This window comes from Haliaeetus albicilla, chromosome 12, assembly GCF_947461875.1.
Source record: "Haliaeetus albicilla chromosome 12, bHalAlb1.1, whole genome shotgun sequence".
NCBI classification, from domain to species: domain Eukaryota; kingdom Metazoa; phylum Chordata; class Aves; order Accipitriformes; family Accipitridae; genus Haliaeetus; species Haliaeetus albicilla.
The window spans coordinates 18,767,996-18,792,689 of NC_091494.1; the positions used below are offsets into that span (position 1 = coordinate 18,767,996).

At 39.7% G+C, this 24,694-nt stretch overlaps 1 protein-coding gene across 1 annotated transcript; it reads left to right on the top strand.

Annotated features, from left to right (window-relative positions):
- The first annotated feature begins 1,365 nt into the window (after positions 1-1,365).
- Positions 1,366-24,346, top strand: TMC3 (transmembrane channel like 3). The gene is made up of 22 exons (XM_069798394.1): positions 1,366-1,596; positions 2,882-3,025; positions 4,358-4,433; positions 7,405-7,486; positions 8,198-8,304; positions 9,284-9,382; positions 9,476-9,618; positions 11,640-11,787; positions 12,709-12,752; positions 12,925-13,072; positions 13,852-13,961; positions 14,117-14,195; positions 14,693-14,932; positions 16,540-16,668; positions 17,345-17,412; positions 17,643-17,771; positions 18,564-18,674; positions 19,191-19,316; positions 20,677-20,755; positions 20,953-20,995; positions 22,069-22,366; positions 23,101-24,346. The coding sequence occupies exons 1-22, from the start codon at positions 1,487-1,489 to the stop codon at positions 23,939-23,941; spliced, it is 3,354 nt and encodes a 1,117-aa protein (XP_069654495.1). The 5' UTR covers positions 1,366-1,486; the 3' UTR covers positions 23,942-24,346.
- Positions 24,347-24,694: the final 348 nt, after the last annotated feature.

A 24,694-nucleotide genomic window follows, 5' to 3' on the forward strand; every position in this document is an offset into this window, starting at 1 on the left:
TGGCTTTGCTGTAGGCCCCCTTTAGGTACTGGAAGGCTGCTATATAAGGTCTCCCCGGAGCCTTCTCTTCTCCAGGCTGAACAGCCCCAACTCTCTCAGCCTGTCTTCATAGCAGAGGTGCTCCAGCCCTCTGATCATCTTCGTGGCTCTCCTCTGGACTTGTGCCAACAGGTCCCTGTCCTTCTTGCATTGGGGGCCCCAGAGCTGAATGCAGTACTCCAGATGGGGTCTCAGGAGAGTGGAGTAGAGGGGCAGAATCACCTCCCTTGAGGTGATTCTTACCTCATGCACATGAATACTTTGAGTGAGTTAGGAAGTTCATGCCCATATGATGCTAGTTAATGATGTGATAATAAGTAAGCATCATACAATAGGCACTGAGTGCGTCACTCCTGTGAAATGCAGAAATGCTATCCCTATTTAAGGATGGCAAATCAGGCATAAATGTGCAAGAATTTGCCCCAGGACATACAGAAAGTGAGAAAGAATAGTTATTTAATAGAGGGTCCTCAAGCTCACAGCACCAGTCCATTTATTGTCTTGTAGAGTGATTCTCTGTGTTAAATATACTTTTAGTATCTATTAAATTAATTTTGTAATAAAATTCCTTAAGTAGTAGAGCTAAAGAAATGGGAAATGAGCATCAGATGGTGATGTTTTCCAGCATTTTAGCTCTAGGACTAACCATTAGTGTTATCTATAATCTAGTCAATGATTATTGTAAATGTTAAAGATGATACGGTAATGAGTGGAATTGAGCATAGTTAAGACACCACAACTATCAAGAAAAAGTTAATTGCTTGGTAATCCGTGCTCATCTGAATAGCAGGTACTTTGATACCTCCAAGAGAAAAGCCATCAATTCAGGTGTAAGGACTGGAGGTCATGCTGAGGGGTTGGGGCCGGACCCAGGAAAGCAGCAGCAGCAGCAGCCCGTTCTGGCGGGGCTGCCCTATGTGAGAGGATCTGGAAGTCCTGCAGAAGAATGACATCACATTTTTCTCTGTCAGTAAGGGCCCAGATGCGAACTGTCTCGCTTTACCCGAGCAAGAACGTCCTCTCAAGCACAGACCAACAGTCCGTCCGGCGCGTTCACCGGACACTTCACGCGGGGCAGGCCGGCGTGGTGCGGCGGGACGGTGCTCCGAGGGAATACCTCCTCCGTGGCAAGAGAAACGTGGCTCTGAATTGAGGCCCGCAGCTGGCCCGCCCTGAGGCGCTGCTCCCTGCCTCGCCTCGGGGCCCCTCTCTTGAGGCGGCCGCGGCAGGGGCCGCCGTGCGCTGCCGCTTTAAGGCGGGCGGGCTCCTCGCCGCCGCTGGAGCGCCGGCAGCCGGCCTCTGCCCGGCGGGGTCGGGCCGCTCGCTGTCTCTCCGTCCGTGCGGAGGCTCCATAACGTTCGGCTGCCTCGGAGGCAGCGCGCCGGCGAGCCCAAGGCGTCCTTCTGCCGTGACAGGCTTTCACCTGCTGCGGGCGGCAGCTGCCACCATGGCAGCGGCGGCGGGCTCCGCGGCGGGAAAAACTGGCAAGTCCTGCAAGAAGTACCGGACGGTGAAGCGGCACGCGGGCATCTACACCTACCAGGAGCCGCCCCACAGGTAGGAGACCCTCCTCTCCCCTCAAGTGCAGATCTGCCTTCCCTAGCGCGGGCGCGGGAACCTTGGCTTCTCGCGTCCGTTTAGACAGAGTAACAGGCTAACGTGGAAAGGAGTGTGAGGAAAACCACCCTTCTCTCTATGCTTAGACGTACTTCCAACCTCTTTGCGTTTTTCTTTTCACAAAAGTCACGTTTCATACTGCAACATAAACACTGTACGTAAAACTGTGTCACTCCCACGAGTTCAGTGTAGGGCAGGGTAAGAAATCGCTCTATACTTCCCCTGTGTAATTATACGTTTCCCTTGAATGTCCCCTGTGAGCGAGGGGACGGAGTGTGGACCGATGGATCAGTGGTCCGATGAAGTACATCCTTTGAATGTTCTTACAAGGCATGGTTTACGTTACCATTTATTTCTAAGTGATTAAAAGGTGTTGCTATTTCAGCAAAACTGTGGGGAACTTTCCCAACAAGTACATAGCAATACAATTAGAAAACTTCCTAGCTGGTGGTTGTTGCAGTACTTCAGATCTCTTCATTTTATTCGGGGGAAACGGTTCACCACGGGTTTTTAGACCTAAGTCTCTGCAAGACTGAATATTCTTGCTGTTTCATATACAACTCTGTTTCAAAGGGGTAATTGCAAGAGCTGTAGCTTAGCAAACGTGGTGACAGCATCAGAAAAGATGATTTAATAATCATCCACAGAAATCTGCATTAAAGCACATGAATCTTTTTACACATAGACGAGTAATTCTTGGTGTGCAGGGTCCCACGCTCCCGTTCCCCTCAGCAGGGAACAAAGGGCGACCTCGATCTAAGCATCTGCTCTCCCCATTCTAACAAGAAAATATTTTATCATTATGACAATCAAAATAAAAGGCCAACACCACGTGGTGAGTAAATGAATGTTAAGTGCTCTTGCTGGAAATGTTCAGACAGCACTTTGTTCTTGAAAAATATACAGTGTCTTGCTAGTATGATGTACAAGCTGTATGGCTGGAAATGCTCGGAGAGGACAGACTGGGATTCGTGGTGGGGGGCAGGGATAATTTATGACTGAGCAGCAAGCGGTGGGGAGGAAAAGAGGCACATCCTGGAGATGGGGAAATCACCCTAATTATTCATCAACTTTAAAAATAATAATGTCACGCTAGTTCCCTAATTCACTGCTGTTACGTTGCTCTAATAGGTCGGATGCTGTACAAATCAACAGTTTGCTGGGGATTGGAATGGGAATAATTTGTCTTGTTTTTCCTCTTGTGGGGTGTGTGCTGGGCTGCCAGCAACTCGGACGACGACATCGGTGAAGAAAAGGCTGAGAGCCATGACCCAGAGCAGATCTTTCAGAACATCCAGTACCAGAAGGAGATTATGTCCAACATCCGCTGCCGGCCGTGGCCTATGAGGCAGAAGCTGAGGGCGCTCAGGTAAGAGTGTTTGCATGAAAGCTTTCGGGCTTACTGACTGTGACAGTGCTTCCAGCCTCAGAAGTTTCTCAGTGTAAGCTGGAAGGGATTACGTACAGAAATGATTAAGAGCTGCTAAGAAAGCATGCCATGAGGATGCTCTGATGAGATCGGAGAGCCGGCTGAAGGCAGCAGCCTCGGGGTGGAAAGTCTGTAGGTGAAGTTGTCTCCTGTGCATGCCTGTGGCTTCTTTTAGACAGTCACTGTACAGAAGAGAGCAAGAAATCACACTTTGGATATTAACTGTTAAAACAGTGTCAGCTGTCTAGTCATCTAAGGAAAGGCTCTTGGTAATGCTCAGTAATGCATTTTTAAGCTAAGTTGTTTCACTCTGTCCCAAAAAGGAAAAACAGTTTGCCATTTTCAAGGTAATTGTATGTGACGATTGCATGGTATGAGAACAGAAGCTGGTCATAATCTTTGGGTAATATATTGTAAATGGCAGTAAATACTGGATGCTTGTAGGTTTAAAAGGTACGTTCAGTGTAGTAATAGCATTTCACATCTCAAGACTGCAATTATTATATTAAGAATTCCAAATTTACAATGAAAGAGTGGGTGCCTAACCCTTTGGGCCACCTCTCTAAATTGTGTCAGGTCTTTCACAGCATGATCTGTTTGGGGCTTCCTTTATTTTACCTTTTTACCTGGCAACTTTCTCTTAAAACCCTGTATGATGCTAGGATGGCATTTTAGTCACGAGGAATCCCTACCAGTAGTAGAGCCCGTGTGTAATCTTGGAAGCAAAGAGAGATTTTTCTCTCTTAGGCAGAGTTTGTGACTTGCTGCCTTCCTGTTCCTGTTGATGAGATTTTGGTGGTCCCCATCCACCTTCTGCTGAGGTCAAAGACTGCACATGACCAGATGAATATGCACTTCTTTGCCTATTACAGGAGCACTACGCCATATTTGCAGAAGAGGTGTTAGTATCCACATGAGATTAACCAGACTGTAACGTGGATCTTTCTATCTTACTCATTTGGGTTGCGCCATTTTAAAAGAAAGACTTTGAATCAAAAGGACAGAGAAAAAAATTAGTGGACTAGAAAACTCTCCCTGCAGTCAAAGTTTTGAATGCTGAGTTTTCTCAGGCAAAATTCTCCGTGGTTTTAAAGTGTCAGTAAAAACCTCAATAGGAAAAGAGGCAGCTTTGCCCAGATAAGGATTTTATGGTGAGACAGTCCACAATTGTATTTCAGAGCATTTGACAACCTTGCTAGTTGCTGCTTGTGTAGAATAAGGGGTTCCGAGTAACGGGATCAATGTAGAATGAACTTCCACCTTCTTGTGCAGACAGGCGAAGGAGATTGTGCTGAAGTATGAAGGGAGGCTCACTAGAACAAGAGGTTACCAAGCTGCTGGTGCAGAGGTAGGGCTGCTTTTTCTTAAATTACAGCTTTTTCTATACCAATAGTCTTCTGCAGTTTTCATTCACAGAAGAGCGTGTTTGCTATGCAGTCCTGATCTCCAACTCAGGAACTCTGTAGAGGGAGGTAAAAGCAGTTAAGAGCTGCTTGCTTTTTTTTTTTTTTCTTTTTTATTGTGAATTTAGTTATTACAATTTTGCAGACTAATTTGATGTGTTGAGGCATGGATGTCCTTCTATTAAAGCAGTATAAGCTTCCTTCTCAAACAGTCTACAAATATTGTTGCCTGCTACAGGGGATGATGGGAATGGGATACCAACAACACGATGCCAGTATTCTCTGAAGAGCTATTTCACCAGACTCTGGGGCCACAGTTCAATAGTTTAGCATGAAAAATGCGTCTAGCTTTTAGTTTGGAATACAATCCTACAATAGCTTATGGTAAATACATTGTTAAAGAAAGGTTTTGCTTGCATAATACTCAAAGAATTTGAATCTAATCTTAGCAAATCTACTTACACCACTGAAAATAGACCCTGGCCCTAATTTCTGGAAAATAATAACATATACAAAATTGTCACTAATATGCAAACAACAGAGAAGAGATCTTCAGTCATCTAAGCAGTCAAGAATATTTTTGTCATCATAATGAGTAGAGTTTTAATGAGGCAGGGTTGTAACACTAAAATAGAACACTATGCATTTTATTTATGTGAACAAATTAAAGACTGCATACGCATATCTCTTCTTCTGTTATGTTGGCCTACAGCAAAGGTTAAAAGTACTGCTTTCCGAGGTAGGAAAGAGTCATTTTTCCTTGTTCTGCTTTGTGTGTGTGGCAAATGCAGTGGAAGTAACAAATGCTGTTAAAATAAATACTGGGTTTTGCCTTTGACTTGAGTGGAACTAGGATGTTGCCTAGAAAGAGAAGTGCTAAGGGTCTGCAATATGTGTCAGTAAATCAGAGATTGGGTTCATTATTTGTTCATATTCCCCTTCCTATAAAAAAGAGGGAGGCTTTCATCTTAGAGTTCACAACGAATAAAAGTTTGTATCTAATCTAATTGCCTTTATCGTGTGTATTTGCTTGAAGATATTCACAGGGATATAATTCAGCAGCCAATTACACCACTCATTATGTGTAGGGAAACCATCGTCTTTTTTCCTACCACAAATTAGGGAATATAGCCTTTACATCAGGGCTAAATTCAGCAAATGCAACAGAATGAGCTGCATTTTTTTTTAATTGGAAGGGCTTCATTTTCACATATTTTCTCAGAAAATAGCATGGCAACCAAGGAGACAAAAATTGTAGCACAGCAAAACAAGCACTACATCATCAAAATGAAGAACCCAATGGTTGAAATGTGCTAAGAACAAAATGCAGCTGTAAGTGTATACTTTTTTAAATAAGTTTTTAAAATTGGCAAAATGCCCACTGTTCATAACTGGGCAATCCGTTCATGCTATTATTTATGAAAATTGAAGTTAAAATACCTTTTACTGTTTTGACACTGAAAGCATTTTTCCTTTTCGGTTCAATTATTTTAGATTTGCATTGTATTTTTTACATTTGTAATTAATGCCAGATGCCCATACCCTGGATTCTAAGAGTATAAATTATCTGTTCAGGTATACAGTAGGCAGGAAAAGCAGCAATAGCTGTCTAATTAGAATTTTAACAAATACTGCTCCCACGTGGACACTTTTGTATACTTTATAAATCTGCAGAACAACTGGCACAAGCTGCTTGCTTCCTTTCTCAGCCTTGTGAACCCTGTTTTGAAATGAAAGTAGCAGTCCCAGCAATTCCCATCCGATTCCCAGCATCTACAATTTCTTAGTTTAATTAAAATACTTCCCATTCATGCAATAAAATACCAATACCACCATAAAAATTAATTAACTTTGGCCAAAGACATTGATGATATATTCAGTAATTAAAATGTTATTTACTCCTCTTCGGTTTTGGAAGATTAGATTACATGATACAATATTGGCACTGGTACTGCCTAAAATATAGGGCTTTTTTAATATCTAGTTGTACTAGAAATACTTTATAATGCATGATATACAAATATTATTTTTCTGTCAATACTGTAAAGTTATAGCTCTAATTCAACAAAATAAAAACTGCACTCAGTTTTGCACATGCAGATTTTTTTTCTTCTTCCACATGCATATGCACACCCCACTGTGTGCAGCAAGATGCTTTCCTCTGGCCAGGTAAAAAATGGAGGTTGAATAAAGACCCTACAAAATATAACCACAGGTTTTCTCCAGGTGTCAGCTGTAACGCACAGATCTGAGAATATAGTAGTTGAATTTGCTGCTGATGACTACAAAAGCTTATTTTTCCTCTAAGAAAATTTCTTCTAAGGCATTATGCTTCTCTTAAATTTGAAGTTAGTTGTCTGTTCATTTGTTTGTCCTTGAAATCAAATTTATTACGTGTAGTGCAGCGGGATTCCCTCATAAATTACACAGAGGCTAGGCGTCCCAGCAGTACCCAACTTGGATGACTTCTGCTGCCCGGAGCTGCTGCCTGGCCCTTCGCTGCAGTTCCTCCCCTCCGCAACCCCCAACCATGGAAAAGGCGACCAGGAACGGTGCCCGTTGGCTTCCTTCTGTTGCGTCTTCAAGGTCTTTCTGTGTAAAAGATGTAGATTGGTGGCTCCTGACTGTACCCTCAGAGGTGTATAAAGGGCGCTCTGTCTCATCTTTGTTGCCTTTTGGCTGGTAAGCAGAGTCAAGGACTCCAGTGCCCCCCACGTTTTGTGTGTTTCTAAAACCCACTGTGGTTTGCTTTACCCACCTTACCCACAGACATGCTCTAAGATCTTAATAATTAATGTTTGTAATATTTCTTGTATCACAAGATGAAAGAAACATGAGCAAAATACTCTGCATTTCTATTTTTATTTTTTTACATGCGGAAGTGTCATATTTCTCATTTCTCTGCTTTTTTCTCAGCTATGGAGGAAGTTTATTCGACTTGCCTATAATTTTGTGGTAATCTTTATTCCTTGGGAAATGAGAATAAAGAAAATTGAGAGTAAGTATAAAGATTTAATGGTATTGAACAGTAAAGCACTTGCTAAAATGCTGAGTCTCAGGGTTTATTTTTTAATTTACTGAATTAAATAAATAATATTTGGGAGAGACTTAAATCCAAACTTTCAGCAGTGGCATTATCATTTAAAATTTTGCTTTTTCTTCTTTTCCTGGTGCCTTAGACACTGTGCAGTTCTGATTTATGGTCTTAGTGGGGGGTAACTTTTAAAAAGTCAAATTTGTCCCATTGTGGTTCTGAAAACGCAGCAGGATTTGGTTATAGTTTATCACAGTCCATAGGGCAGCAGCCTCAGGCCAACATCCCCAGATCTGCCCAGGGTTAAGCTTGGTTGTAACCTGTGTCACCAGCCCTTGAGTCTTTGAATTGAATTAAAGCAGCCCTTAACATTACATCAGCAGTCAGGTCATACCTCTGTGCTTCAGTGGTAAAGGAAAAGGGATGTGTGATGCCACCCAGCTTAGCAGCTTCTGGAGTAAACACTGCTGGTAATCATGAGACTTCCCCAACGGAGTTTGTATTGGAATTACATCTTTCTCAATGACATGTTAACATTTTCTCTATTTTGCTCTATACCCTGCATGAATAAGAAAGGCTTTTCTTTTGTTTTATTATTCAAATAATACTTCATGAATAAATGATTTGAGCTTTTATAGACTGTGTAGCTCAGATAACTATTTTCTGTGGTTTAAGGTCATTTTGGGTCCGGAGTTGCCTCTTACTTCATCTTCCTGAGATGGCTATTTGGAATCAATATTGTACTTACCATAATGACAGGAGCATTTGTAGTCTTACCAGAGGTAAGAACATGTTGTTAATATTTACAGAAAAACGCTTACTGTTGCACTTTCCTTTCTGAATTAAACAAATGCCATACTTAAAGGCATACATCAATTTGAAATGCACAATTTAAAATGAATTATTTGAAATAAATTCCCCTATTAAGAGGTTTTTTACTGCCAAAGGATAAGAGATTTTTGCTATTAGTGTTAGAGATGATATTTTGTCAACGTGGTACTAATGCTTTTATAGAATATGTTTGTATCCGATTACTAAAATGGAGAACCAAATCCTAAAAGCTGTAGTTGGTGTTGAGTACGCTCAAGTCCTGTTAGTGTCGTTTACAGGCAGAAAAACATAACATCCCTCTCCAGACTCTGGATTATTGTCCATTAGAAAGTATTTTCTAGAAGTTCTGAACAGCCACAACTATGTTTAGTTCTTGCATGCAAGAAAGGCTTTTTGTTAACTTTGTTAAATTATTCATAAATATTATTTTGCCTCATCTAACCTGTGCTTTAATAACATTATCAGAAAACATGGGAATATCTGATTTTTTCTTCTCATTGGCTAAACTAAAAAAGAAAAAGTAAATACACCTCAAGGAAACAAAAAAGTAAACCATGAAATAAAAAAGGTATTCACTTTCATTTTTTACTTTTTTAAGGAAAAGTAGATTTAGTCTTGAAATACCATTTTGAGATCAAACACTGCCATATGTAATTTAAAAATTCTTAAATGAAAACAAACATAACTTTTAAAGCTATATTGTTAATGGTTTCAGTTGATCTCTCTTTTCATTTCTCAGCCATTTTGAAGATGTTTAGTGGAAAATGAATGCAGGATTTCTCATGGAGTTTCTAGTTTAGGACGAGGAATGATCTAATGCTTGCTATCCTGATAGTATCATCCGTGTGGGCAGCTCTTGGTGGGTTCTGCTGTGCAGCCCCAGGTCAGATGGGCTCACACAGCTTCTGAGACCTTTTCTCTCTTTCCCAGCTATTGGCCGGAGCACCGTTCGGCAGCACAGTCAGCAAGACCATTCCCAAGGAGCAAATTGCATCTGCTCAAGACCTGGACACCATCTGGTCACTAGGGGCAAGACTAAAACCACTCTTTATTGTTTTCCCTATCGCTGTTCTGTTGTAATCATTCGTTACTGCTCTTACTTACGGGCTCTGGTCTTTGCAGGGCTACCTCCAGTACTCTGTTTTGTTTTATGGCTACTACGGTCATGACAGGAAGATTGGGAAAGCTGGATATCGGCTGCCTCTTGCCTACTTCCTTGTTGGAATGGCAGTGTTTGCTTACAGCTTCATCATTCTCTTAAAAAAGTAAGACTTCCCATTTATTGCTGTTCATAAGCTTGTGTGTTCAGGCAGTCATTAATGGCGTATTTATCGCATTTCCTCTGTATTTATTCTGCATAGTTGTCCTGGTTTCGGCTCCGGTAGAGTAAATTTTCTTTCTAGTAGGTGGTATAGTGTTATGTTTTAGATTTAGTCTGAGAAGAATGTTGATAACACACTGATGTTTGCAGTTGTTGCTAAGCAGTGTTTATACTAAGTCAAGGATTTTTCAGCTTCTCATGCTCAGCCAAGGAATTGGGAGGGGACACAGCCAGGACAGCTGACCCAAACTGGCCAAAGGGGTATTCCATAACATGTGATGTCATGACCAGTACATAAACTGGGGGGAGTTGGCCTGGGGGGTGGATCGCTCCTCAGGAACTAACTGGGCATCAGTCGGTGAGTGGTGAGCAACTGCATTGTGCATCACTTGTTTTGTATATTCCAATTCTTTTATTATTGTCATATTATTATGATTTTCTTTCTTTCTGTCCTATTAAACTATCTTTATCTCAACCCACGAGTTTTGCTTTTTTTCCCAATTCTCTTCCCCATCACACTGGGTGGGGGGGAGTGAGCAAGCAGCTGCGTTGTGCTTAATCGCTGGCTGGGGTTAAACCATGACAATAGTTCTATTAATCTGTTCAAGTCTGCTAATATCAGGGAGGCAGACTGAGCTTAATTCTAGCTTGCTCTTTATCTTGCTATCATTTATCTTCGCTCTTTCTTCAGTTTCCCAGTCTATAAAAGGAGGGCAGCAGAGAAAATGATCTGTGTGCGTTGTGTTTGCATAGTGTAAGGTCCAACACTCATGGAAGTCCTTTCTGTTTTTCGCTTTTCTGGTATAAATATTGCTATGACAAAAATTTATATTTTAAGTGTAATGCTTTCAGCATTATTATTCCCGTCTATCAAAATACAGATATTAAAATACCAGCCTAGATGTAATATCATTTGCATTGGTTCAGCCAGTATGTGGCATCCCATTTGAATGTAAGCTTAATTTCTTTGCTGTTCAAGGGCCAGGAGTAGGAGTTACTCAGCAGAGAGAGCAAGACTGCTAGTGCTGACCATAAATCCAGGAATGCAATGCTTGGAGAGGGAGAAGGTCACTCTGTCCTCTCCTGATTTGCTTTCCCTTCCCCTCTGGATACCTATTTATCCAGCACAGTGCAGTCCAGAGACATTTTTACCGCTGCCTATAATAACTCTGTTTTGAAGCCGAACCTTCCCTTTTCATTTATTTTTATTCTACCTGCTGGTTTGTGCCAAGGGTCACTGACATGTTTGACACTGATCTACGCATCTGCAGTTTCTGGATATGATTAGCTCTTCTCCTTCTGATTTAGCTCACTGACTCTTTGCTTAGTTGCTTACAGTTCCCCTTTTAACATTGTCTTTTTGGATACTCTTTCTTTCATAAGCTATTAGTCTTCATTTCATTTCTTACACTTCGCAATATTCTGCCATCTTGCCTATCTGAGATGAGTAGGTGGGGTTTTCTTTCTTTTTCCAAGGTCTGTAAAACAGCACTGGGTTTCTATTTGACAATAACATATATTTTGAGGGTGAAAACATACAGAAAACAAACAGATCTTGTGCATGATCACTAGTTTTGCCAAACTATCTTGTAATCACAGTAATAGTGATCTTAGTGATGGTATCTTCCAGCTGGATCCTACCTGGAGATTGTAAAACTGAAATACGTGTAAGTCCACAGCTCTAGTGAGATTTATTTGCTGTATTCGTCAGCTATAAAGAATGTAAATATTAAAATGCCCTTCCACAGTGAGTCACTTCTGCACTAGAACAAAAGTGAAGTTCATGCTCTGAACCTCACCCTGTTTTATTTTCTTCAGAAAGCTGCCAACAATGACACTAACTGCTGCAAACTTTTGGTAGTTCTAAAGGCATAGACATCTGAAAACTATGAAGCAAACCAGTGATTTCCTTCATATTCATCTTCACACATTAACAACAGTTGAATATTTGTTACTTTTTTACAGAATGGCAAAGAACTCAAGAATGAGTTTAGCAAGTGCCTCTGATGAAAATTACACTTTCTGTTGGAGACTGTTCTGTGCTTGGGACTATTTAATAGGAAACCCCGAGGCTGCAGAGAGCAAAGCTGCTGCCATTGTTAATAGCATTAGGGTGAGCAACTGACCTTCAAATTATTTGGAGTTGATTTGTTTGTTATTCTGTAAGTCTTTCTTCTCATTCCCTTGCATTTCCTATTGGTTTTTGGTATTCATTTACAGATCTGTTTGCCTAGGGGAGGGCTGGTATCATATCTCTGTGTGGTATTGCAGTCACATCATACTTGCTGATACTGTCATTCTGTCCCAGCAAGGCTATTGTGTTCTTCTTCAGAAGAGTTTTATTTAATGCCACTGTATATGTAACAAGAAGTTAGATAACTAGAAACAAATTTGCTTGTGATGCATCATTGAGTAATAGAATCAAATTCATGTTAACAATGTGAAAACACTCATTTATTTCAACTCTCCATAACAAATGGTCCAGGGACATCCTACAGCGCTCTCAATATTAGAAAATTGCTTTAAATACAGAAGTTTTCCATTTAGAATTTAAGAACAGATGTGATTTTCATCAAAAGTAATTTCTTTCCCTAATTTGGTGTATTCTGATTAAGTTATTGAATAAAATTACTTCAAATTGTAACAAGGATAAATTAATAAGCTATGATATTTAGTTATTATGAAGATAACTTTTGACAGTTCTGTATTATATTACTGACACATAGGTTCTATAGGCACATCCTGCAAAAAGATCTGGTAGTATGAACCTCTGGTTGTATCCCATTAAACATGCATGACTGAAAGTGAACAAGTATTTGATTACCGTGCATTTGTTTCTTAGAAATCTCCTTCACTATTTAAGCTCACTTATCACTCCTAAAAGTCTATGCATGGCAGAGAGGTATTTATCTATTTGCACTTCCAGGATGTGAAGTTCTTTATTAGTACACTTGATACCTTCTGTGAAAGATATGTGCATTATTATTATTTTTGCTGAACACTATTAAAATGATAATGCTGTGTTTCTTTCAAGGAAGCTATATTGGAAGAGCAGGAAAAGAAGAAAAGCAAAAACTTGTATGTATATAAGATCAGATACACTTTTCAAAGCATTGTTTCAATGCAGATAGCAGTGCTAATCTGCTTGTCTCATATTTCTAAAAACCATGTTAGAAAAGACCCCTGGTGTCGTACGACAAACTACTGTATTGGCTGTGTCTTTTTTTTTTTCTTCTTTTTTCTTCTCCAGGGCAGTGACTATAAGCTTAAGAATTATTGCAAACATCCTTGTGCTTCTCTCGCTTGCTGGAAGTATTTACATCATATACTTTGTCGTGGATCGATCCCAAAGGTTAGAGCGCACCAAAAAGGAATTGACTCTTTGGGAAAAAAATGAGGTACACTGTCTTTATGCCACCTCTGTGCTAGAAGCAGGATTATTGTCTCAGGACTCTCTGTAGCAACGGTGTGCACTGAGGTGTAAATTACAAGAGATTAGCCAGGAGGAATGAGAGGGCAGAGTGGTGGTTACCTGGACCTGTCTTCGCACATTTGCTCCCTCTGCTCTACAACATGGTGTTAGCAGAGCTGAAGCGGGCAGGGGGATGCTGCAGGTCCTCATTTCACAGACTGCAGTTCTAGCTGGTCCCTATTTTGTGAGGACAAAGCATAAACTCTCCTGTCACTTACAAATATACTTTTGCATCCATGACTGAGCTGAGTGAACACTGGGCCAATGGACTAGAAAGGAATCAGCTGTGACAATAGCTATTGATTTCAGCTGGGGGATACTGAATGTTCTGTGAATATTTCCGTTCACAGGAATGAGCGGATACTGAAGGTAGGAAGTGAATAGGTACAGAGAAGCTACTCATCCATTTCAGGGGAAGATGCTGGCTTCATATTTCCCACATGTTAAGTTTTTATTTTAATTAATACAGTAGTAACTTTAAAGCTACAATGTCCAGACTAAAGATTCCCGAGTGGTCTTCCAGATCTGTACTTTTGGATTATAACTACTGTTATTACTAATGTCAATAATAACTTTTTAAAGCATCTCCTCCAAGAAAAGCAATCACCAAAGCATGTGCATCAGCAGTATTTCAATCAGCACTCAAGGTACCACAGAAGGTCTATGTGAAAAGCCACACAAATGCTGTGTCTTTCTGTTCTGTAGGTAAGCGTAGTTGTGTCACTGATTACAATGATCGCACCCTCTGCTTTTGAACTTGTGGCAGCTCTGGAGATGTATCACCCAAGGACCACTCTTCGCTTCCAGCTTGCCAGGTATGGGCATTATGCAGTGTAGAAAATATGTGGGAAGAAAGGGAGGAAGAGATGTGTTCTGGTCATGTGTTTTAGTCCAGCCAAACCAGAGAATGTATGAGAAGCTGATGGGATAACAATGCCGATTACCTGTACCTTATTCTTCTTGTTTTCAGGGTTCTTGTTCTATACCTGGGAAACCTCTACAGTTTAATCATTGCTCTCCTGGATAAAGTGGACAGTATGAGTGTCACTGTAAGTTTAACTTGATGTTTTCTGATGTGTAAAGCTAGTAGACTTTATAGATAGGATTCCATTTATTGTGATCATATATGAAGTCAGATGAAAATTTGTTCGAAATTGATTAAAACACATTACAGTTTGATAGGATTGTAAAGTTAAGTTTAGTTTGTAATGTTCATTTACAACTGTGTGTAGTTTTTTAGGGTAACTGGATCTATTTGACTGCTGATGCAATACGATGAATAGATTTCTGTGCATTGCTAAACTATTAAAAAAAAACCCAACAAACCAACACTTTAGGGCAAATATTTCCAGCTACCTAAAATCAGCTTTCATTACTGTCCTTACTAATTCCATCTGACTCTGTACATTGACACCTACTTAAGTCACCTAACTGCTGCTGGAAAATACATGAAGATATATCTCTATATTTGTAGACTGCAGAAGGCACAAACATCTGCATGTATGTACAGTTGAAAAAGTAGCTTTCGGGACATTTATTATTTCAGGACTCTGATGTTAATACCAATGCAAGTAATTCTACCGCTGCCTTAGCAACCAAAACTCTTTCTAAAGAAGACAATTTATCTACAACTATTCCTAATGTACAAATTAAGAGAAACAGCATTGTCACATTGGAAGGGAGTCGCACTCAAGGCTTGACAGTCTCTGACTCACTGGTTAACAAAACAGCTCCCTTTAACGGCCGGAACCCACAGGATCAGTGCTGGGAGACATATGTTGGTCAAGTATGTAATTGTTCTTATGTTGTTCTTATAATTGTTCTTAAGTTTATTTGACAAAAAATTAAAATAATATTGTGCTGTATTCAATTTTAGAGCTTTTCTTTGTATAAATTCCAGAATTTAGCTAAGGATTGTGTAGGAAAAGTAAAGACTACACAAAGTGATATGGCCACAGATACAAGCTTTGTTTTTTGTTCAGCATCTACAATGTGTTCAGTGCTGTACAAATGTTCTTTTGCCAGGCTTCGGTCTCTGTCTTCAGCTCTGCACAGGCAGATCTCTACAGATGTGTGATACAGATCCTGTTTTAATAGGATACATCCTATTAAACTCATACAGAGAAACAAGACTATAAAAATATATAAGCAGTAACATGCACCCTGTGCAGATTCAGACTGCTGCCTGGATAGATGGGGATGCAGACCTGAGCCAAGCATGGGATTGTGTGCATGGTCATCTATGTAATATCTCTGAAGTCTCTATTCATTCTACCTCAGTATATCACTAGAGAATCAAGTATTCACTTCTTCAGAGAGAAAGAGGACAACAACAAAAGGTTTCAAAATACTGTCAGCTCGTAAGAACAAAGCCACTTGGGTGGCAGCACCATGTCTGCATGTTCCAACAGCTAGGCTGCAGAAAATCTGCAGACTTAACATGACACTTTTTGTTTCCCTACGTGTGAAGCATACATCATTTGTGGTCTTTACTTTGAGTGACTAGCAGTGGCATTAACACACACAGAGAGAAATTTTAACCACGCAAAATTCAAAAGATGCCATTTGATCCCAACTTGCTTTGGTCTCTGTCAGTGTTGCACTTTTTGTCTAGGCCGCTAGATTGAGAATGATGCTAGCGTGCTCCAGACTTGCTGAGCTCCTTGTTCCAGAATGAGCAATATGAAAGGTCTTGTCTGATCATCTGGAGCAAAAGACCCCTCCTAGGTTTATTAGCCTGACTTCCATTCTTGTATGCCCCTCTCCCTATTGCACAGTCATCAGGAAATTTTTAGACTCAGTGTTCATGGGGTTTTTTGATGGGTCTTTTTCCCAGAATGGGCTAGAAATGTTTAGAATTGAATCTTTTCTATTAATTGTACATTTTTAAAGCTCAGTTAAATATAGGATAACCCCATCCATTTGTAAGCACTAAACAAGTTTCTTTTATGGCTTGATGATCCAACTGCCACTGGGGTTTGGTTTCGTATGAATAATAAGCATTTCTGATTGTGAAGCACTTAGCAAGTATGTATTACAACAATTAGTATAATAAAGGATTGGATACAATAGAAAAACCAACCCATTTAAGTTTATCTAGATAAATTTTCAAAACAGTCATTAAAAAGAAAGCTTGAAGCCATCGTGACCAGAGTTTTATTGCTGCAAGCAATAGAAGGCACACTGGAAGCTTGATTATATTTGTTCTCTTTGCAAGAATAAAGACAAGTAAGGGAAAAGTCAAACAGGAAAAAGGAAATAATTTATATATGCAAATCATATTTTATCAGGATACTAAGCTTGAACCAAAATACAAGCACAAATGCAAAAGAGCCGTATGCAGTCCATTTGCTTCCAGAATTACTCAGTATGTGTGAACAATATGTATTTCAGGAGATGCTGAAGCTTTCAATTATCGACATGATTTTCACAGTCGCAAGCATCCTGTTAATTGATTTTTTCCGTGGACTGTGTGTTCGATATTTAAGTGATTGCTGGTGCTGGGATCTAGAAAGCAAGTTTGTAAGTATAGTCTTTATTTTATCAAACTAAGATGCTGAAGATGGGTAGGCTCCTTCCCTTAGTACTGAATGTCCTTAAAGCATTTCAACACATAAATAATTTCTTGGTAGCACACATCTATAAAGGCACAGCTCAAACTGAGTTTAAATTGGAGGGCACAGGGTAAATGCTGAGATTGGATGTTTTTCTCAAGCCTACTCCCATGGCCGTGGTGCAACAATCTTTGTCTTTCCCAAAATGAGATCATGGAGCAATCCCAGAGTCAAAGATGAGACAGAGGGCATGGAGTTTCTCCCCACATCCTCTTTTCTGTTGCTGTAACATCTATCCATAATGTAGACAGTGGTCCAAGAAACAATAATCAAAAGCATATAGCCCTTTAAGAAAATTACAGGGAGTAATATTCGGTTAGGAAGAAGCTGTTGGCATGAAAGGCTGAGGACTGTTCTTTGTCCTTAACTAAAGAAGTGAAGTGAACTAGAGAGGAATTAGTTTATTTAATCCCCTGCTGCAGAGTAGGTTTTACTGTGTTCCCACTGCCTGCCAAAAGCTGGTATTTGATCTGGATGTTTCAGGCTATGTGCTGTCTGCAAACTGATTCAGTCAAATGCTTCTAATAAATGATCTGAAAAAAAGATTAAGACAAAGTGTTCATCCTACACTGTGTTTCTTGTAGCCAGAATATGGAGAATTCAAAATTGCAGAGAATGTATTGCATTTGGTCTACAACCAAGGAATGATCTGGTATGTAGTCCATAAGAGATTTTTCTTGTCCTTTGTTGGCTGATTACTAAGGCAATCTAATGATTTCCAATTAAACTTATTCAAGTAGGATACTGGTAATGCAGTCTTTTATCCTTTATTATAATAAGAGATTGTCTGCTGATAGTGAGTTGGTTTTTACCTGTTTTTTTTCTTCATGTGTTCTTTTGCTTCTGGCAACACTGAGCACTGACATGATATTATTCTTCCAGGATGGGAGCTTTCTTTTCACCTTGCTTACCAGCATTCAATGTTCTCAAGTTGATTGGACTCATGTACCTGAGGAGCTGGGCTGTGCTAACGTGTAATGTACCACATCAGCAGGTTTTCAGAGCATCTCGGTTAGTCAAAATAAGAACAAAAGATAAAGAATAAATCAAATGCAGACAATGGAAATGTCTTCTGTGTATAGGAACAAAATGACAGGAGATATTAGCTCTGAAAGTTAACAATCAAATTTGACAGTAATACTGATAGCAAAGGTCTGTGAAAAAAACATAGTTACTGAGAAACTGGAGGGTTTGTAAAGATATGCAAGAACTGAAAAATATGTCAGGGAATATGTGGCCTAACATAAATGCTTTATTTCCCTACAAATCTGATTGAGCACAATAACCTATAGGTGTTAACTGTTGCAAGTTCTATTTCTTGATGTTTCTTTCTTTGAACGCTATGAAGTACCTGCTTTTGTCTGTTGCATTGCACAACAGATTTCCCCATTTTTCTTCTGTCATGATGAATATCTCGTTTACTCAAAATGGAAATAATTTAGGGCATCTTTAATTCTTAAGAGGCAGTTATTTCTAACATGTTTTGAAGATGAATCAGCTTCTGCCACAGTTCTTTTTCTCTGCCAACACAACCGGGCAGTAAGGTCAGTTTTTACAGAAGGGTGCTATAAACAGTTCCCTGGCTGCAGCAGTGGTATCTGGAAAGCAGTGCAAATAAGATTTTGATAATTAAGTCTGTTTAAACTGGCTCTGTTCATGCTTTCTAATCACAGCAGAATTATTTTGATCTTTCAGAAATTTAGATCTTGAACTTGTTAGGTAGACAGAGACTTGCACCTTTTATGTTGCCTCTGTTTTTCTCTCTGATTAGTATAATCTGAAACATGTTATGCCTTCTTGCAGATCCAATAATTTCTATTTGGCCATGTTGCTGTTCATGTTGTTCTTATGCATGTTACCAACAATTTTTGCTATTGCCCGATATAAGCCATCTTTAAGCTGTGGTCCCTTCAGGTAAGTTATAACGGACTAATGAAAATTGCAAAGATTTTATTTCACCCGCTCATGATAAATTCATCAGGTTCAATAATACCCAAATTATCAATTAAAAAAAATAATTGATAGACAGGACAATGTTTTTCTGCGGCCAATATTTTTCAGTTAAGATTTAATTAGGCAAATATGTCAACGTTCAGAGTGAGGCTTGACATTTTGCTTTATATACATGGCTCTGTTATTTTATGTTTGCATACTGCAATGTGCCACTGAGCAATCTGGCACACATCATCGTCTTGTGTCTCAACTCAAGCACCCTCCAAGACTGGCCAATGCTTTTGTGCTTTGGAAAGATTGTCAAAAAGCAAATAATGAATGAGTTGCTTTTATCTTTTTTTTTTCCCTTTCACTATACTGTTCCAAAGCAGTTTTGGATGAAAGTCCTTGTTTATTCAGTGCAACACTGCTTAACAAATTGATGTACCTAGGATTTCTTATGACTTAATTTTACCTTTTTTTTTTTTCCTCTTGTAGTGGACAAGAAAAAATATATGATATTGTTTCTGAAACGATTCAAAATGATTTTCCCACATGGTTCAACACAGTGATTACTTACATCAGCAGTCCTGTGGTTGTCCTCCCTGCACTACTACTTTTATTGTAAGTACTTTGGTTTTCACAGGCAGGTTAAATTGATTGTATTAATACTGGCCTTATCTCTGGAGAGCCAAATGTTGATGCTGAGGAACAAACACTGCATTATTGTAATTTTATTAAGCATATCTGAAAAAACCCCACCTTATTGAATATACGGTATATGGATCAGACAGGAATGAGAGTATGTTAAACAGACTGTCATCACGTTTTCAAAAGGAATTTCTTGTTCTGGGATACTGTGTTAGAGCAAGTTCACTATATTGTGTCAAGGCTTGCAGCGCTGCTGATTCCAGGAAGTTTTAAGATCCTTCTTCCCTCTCAAGAGCTCCTCAGAAATTAATTTTCCATTTCCTCAGGGTCATTCATTCAGTTTATGATTGTGAACAGGGCTCAGTCTATCATTTAAAGAAGCTACTCAGTCATCCTGATTTTTGACAAGATAAATCAATTATGAAGGTCTGCTCTTAAGTGTTAATGTAATATAATTTGCTGCAGACTTTCCAGTTGAAGTCCTTTCTTACTCTAGTTTCTAAATAATTGTTAACAGCTGGGAATTAATATTTATTTTGAGCTGTTTGAAATTCACTTTACTTCTATGAAGTATCATTTGTCTTGCATGTACCTTTGCACTGTTTTTTTTCCATGTAAACTACAGATGAATGCAGTTTGTCCCACCAGTGGGCTTTTCAGGCAAATCAAAAAGTCCAAAGCAATGCTTCCTATTTGTAACTTTTTCCTCAAAGGTCCCAGCCATGTAAATATGAACATATTTACAAATATAAGTAGATCTATTGACTGCTTCAAACTGATGGCTAAGCACATGTGCAGATGTTTGTGGTATGAAGCCTAGCTATAAGACTTTACTTCATCTGAAAGCCAGTGTAATCCATTATGTCAAGCCAGATCTGATCTCAGCTGTGCCAGTGTAAACAAGGTCTTATTCCAGTCAGTCAACAAAATTACATTGGTATGAGTGTGCAAACTCAGCTGTAATTCTGGTGTCTCTCTTCCATAACCTTGGACTGAGAAAAAAAAAGACAAAATATTTATCAAAATTTTCGTTATGAGCGTGTCCGGAATGTAAACAAAAAAACCTAGAAATGCACCCAGGGTTACATGCACAATGAAAAGACCTGCAAAAAGCACAAGCACAATTAGCACTGCTGTTAATTCTGGTTTCAGTGTCATTTCTTTCTTTTACGTATGTTTGCTTGAAAGAAGGCTGTGATCCATTATCAGTTATAAAGGAAATGCTACAAAGCAGCAACTGAACCTGTACATCGTTTTGATGACCTATAAAACCTCAAAGAAAAAACTGTCAAGGATGTTTGAAATGACTCGTAATCACCTGTTTCACTTCTAGCATGTTAATCTATTACCTACAAAGTATTGCAAGATCATTAAAATTCACCAACAATCAACTGAGAATGAAGATCCAAACAGTAAGTACAGCACAAAGCGCTTTTACATGCAATTTGGTGGGTCTTCAGTAAAGTACTAGCCCAATTAAATCTCTGAAGTCACTTTCAGTGTTTCACCGTTTAAAACCAATCCTGTATTTTTCATCCTTACACAGCAGCGTATTTACTCTCTAATCCATAGTAATTTACTGCTTCTTATTCTTCTGAATGTATTTTAGGAAAGAACTGAAGATAAGAAAAAGGTAGTTCAGATGGCAGTAGGTAAGTTGGTGAGCTTTAGAAATGCCACTATTAATAAAGCATTTGGATGCAAAGCCATTTTGATTTCTCATACACATAGGGAAGTTCAACTACATTTAAAAAAACTGTATTTCCTGTGGAGTCTTCCTTTTAGATGGTTTTTGAGCTCAGCTTGACTTAATCTTGGCAGCACTGAAACACGAGGTGTATAGTTTATACCTAATTTCTGCTGGGGTCTTTGGACTGGGTATGTTCCTGCTTTTACCACCAACAGGGCAGAACCTGGGAGGCATCTCTGATGATTCAAATCATGCCAGACCTTGCATAAAATTTAGAGGCTAGTAGGCAGAAAGGAGGAAGGGAATGGTCCCTATTCTTTGACCTGCGATGGTTGAACATTTAATCAGCAATGAAAAGATTTCAGACTTAATTGTCTACTGTGCCTGAGGGATTTTGAGCCTGCACCTTCCACTTCTCAGATTTTAGCAATGAGAAACCATAGAAAGGATGCCGTCCTTCTAATACCTCCCAGTGAAAGGAACAAGTGAAAATTTGCCAAGCCAAAGGGAAGACAGGATTCAGTAGCCTTATGGCTAGATCTTAATGCTACTGTGACCCCCCTGGAGCTCTCCAGTGGACATGTAAATGGTGAAATACCCGATGTATAGCAATATAGTGATCAGGATTGACTATTAAGGGTAATAAGGTATGCGTCCTAGTTGGACCAGCACAGTCACTGGAGCCAGTTTGCTGAATGGGGCCACCTTCATATTGGAAGTGGTGTACATTGTGAACTGAAACAGGACTCTTGAAAAGAGGCATTGGCTTGTTGTTCATTTTGGAATCCTACAGTGCAATGTCTAGTGTTTTTGCTATGTTCCCCAACACCACATCTGCTGTGTACTGTAGTATGCTGATCCACCCCTTTATCACCATGTCTCCCAGTGTGACACCCGTTGCTCTTTTCTGAACACAGTGGGGTTCTGTTGGCATTGGATGTCCTGACTGAAGGGTGAATTTGAGCCACTGCATTTACACAGCAGCTTCTAAATTTAGAAACCTGGACGGTTCCTGTAATAATTTCTGTTTTCTAGCCCGAATCCAAAATCTGGATGGGAATGACAAGAGACCAGAGCAAGAAAGTGATATTATCAGCCAGGAGTCTTCTGTTCGGTCCTCAACTCCCCGAAAGAATGGCAGTGTCTTGAACTTTGAATCTCCTGCGAGCAAAGGCACCAGAATACAAACCATTTCCCAGTCTGTGCCCCAAACTGTGCCCTCAACTGATGTTGCAAGACCTGTCAATGCAACTCCCACGACTTCAGCCTCTTTAACGCCAGCTCCCTCAGTATCAAGCGTACAGAAACCAAGAAATGATAATATCACAAACAGGCAAGACTGCTTTGGTTTTGAAATGGCATTTCTTCTAGCAGCTCCATGACATACCTGCGTTTATTTACAAAATAGATGTGTATTCAGACTACCTGGAGCAGTAAAACATGAGAGGAATTTTTTAAAAGCAGATTCAATTATGGGTACAATTCAGATTGCTGGTGACACCACCTCCTTAACTTTCCCTTAATTGAGATGGGTTTATAAAATTTTTGAAATCATGCAGCTGATGGAGTTTACACACACCTCAAGCAACGGTAAACACTAAGCTTTCCCTCAAGCATATAACTGAAATAGTTTATGCAGGATACTGTTTACATGAACAAGACAATCACAGTAAGAGTGAAGGAACTCTATGCAGAATGCCTTGTAGGACAACCAGTTTCAGACATCAGCAGACTGATGCTTTAAGCTACCTGTTGGTTTTTTTCCAAGTGATCAGATAAAGAGCATTTTTAAACAGTTCTCAGAATAATAAGAAAACAGAACGGGAATGTAACTTGAGAGGTCAATTGTCTGCTGCCTTTTCCCAGGGAAGAACAAATATAACTCCTAATTTCTAGGGTATGTTTCTCAAACTGGTCCTAAATATTTGGATCAATGGAGATTCTGTAATCTCCACCCTTACAATCTAGTCTTTGACTTTCCAGAGCAATGAATCTTTTATACGTTTTAACTACATTAATAGATAACTGTGTATGTCAATATTTCCTTACTTTTTTTCCTTCCTAAAGGTACCCAAGTGTTGTGCATGGGAGTGCAAGTGAGCTCTGTAAAACAAAGCCCTACACGCCAGTGACTTTCAAAAAGCGCACTGAAGATGTTCATTCTGAGCCTCTCTTCAGAAAAGGGATTCGGCAGGTAAATCCGGATGCCCTTGGAGCAGGGGCTCCTGTTTTTGTGGGACATAGACCATATGCTACCAGGTATTTTCTTGTTAATGAAAATGAGTCCCGCAAAAAATCACTCCGTTCTACCTCCCGACTCCAAAGGCACTTCAGAAAGGGTGAATCGGGAGACATTATCGAGTTGTACCCACGCAATGTCAGAAGATACGTGGTTCGAACACCACACCAGATGTATTCCCCTCATCCCAGTGAAGATGAGGAGGATGACGAGGAACTTGGGAGAGAATTCATTACCAGATCCCATCGCCCTCGCTCACTGTCTGATCTTCGCCCAGCACCACGATTTTACATTGGGGAACGTGCCGATGGCCACATTCTTATGAGCAAGGATCTAGCCAGAGTGCATTACAAATCCTGGGACGATGGTTTTGAGCTAGACCTGGACAGGCCTCCATATGCTTACAAGAAAGTGCACCTGAACTATCCTGAGGCACATGTGAAATCAAAATCAAAGCAAAAGCTGGAGCAATCTCTAACAGAATCCGATTCTATTTCCGTTGAATCCAGCAGTGATCCACAGAACAGCAGCAATGACCAGTATATCCAGGTCATTCATAGCAAGGAAAAGTATCCAAAACCTGGGACAAAACTCACCAAAAAGAAATCAAAAAACAGTGTTGATCTAAATATGTCTGAGTCTAATGAACTGGTATGCTCAAATGTCTGACAAAGCACCCCAACCTTTTTGTGTTTTCAGCTGGTGTACATGCATTTGTTGTACTTGCTGTTTGAGGTCTATCAGAATAACTACGACATAGTCTTTGCAACAACAGTGTATGCAGCCACTCAAGGTGGGAAAAGCATAGTTAGCCTTGTGTTTTGCTGTTAACTGTACCTTGCTTTAATATCAAAACTGATACACTGCAAAATTTGGAAGAGAAAATTATTCTTGCTTATTACTTACTGTCAGGCTGTTAAAAACCAAAAACCCCACCTACTGGTAAATCAAAAGCAATGTACTTGGGGCACTTTAATTAAACCAGTACAAAAATATGTCAGATGAGGCTCTCTTTGACACAGTCACAGCTAAAGATGTTTCCACTGAATAAATTCAGCAGGTAATCAGCTTCCTTACAAACAGAGTTGCTATTTACAGTATAATTTATGACATCTTGATGTGCCTAGTTTGAATATCATGTAGCTCGAGCAAATCAGCAATAGGTTAATTACAGAGAATAGTGAGTTTCTTTAGAGTGCACCTGCATGGGCAACGGAGTTCCTTGATCATAGCAACGCATCCCAGCCTTCGAGATGAAACCACTAGAAATTTTCTGGCAAGACTCCTTGGCCCAGCCCGATAAGCTTCACTGTGGAAAACTTTCTATCCGTGGCCTTTAAAAAACTTGCTTCATTATTCCCAATTTAATTCTATCCTGTTTTTCGCACACCATTGCAGTTTTACACCTTCTTTAGATGCCGA

Bases quoted from the DNA above. Each gene is read 5' to 3' on its own strand.
- TMC3 (XM_069798394.1), top strand. From the start codon at position 1,487: ATGGCAGCGGCGGCGGGCTCCGCGGCGGGAAAAACTGGCAAGTCCTGC. The intron at 13,962-14,116 runs GTATGGGCATTA...TCTTGTTTTCAG, and splicing joins CTTCGCTTCCAGCTTGCCAG to GGTTCTTGTTCTATACCTGG. The intron at 18,675-19,190 runs GTAAGTTATAAC...TTCCTCTTGTAG, and splicing joins TTAAGCTGTGGTCCCTTCAG to TGGACAAGAAAAAATATATG.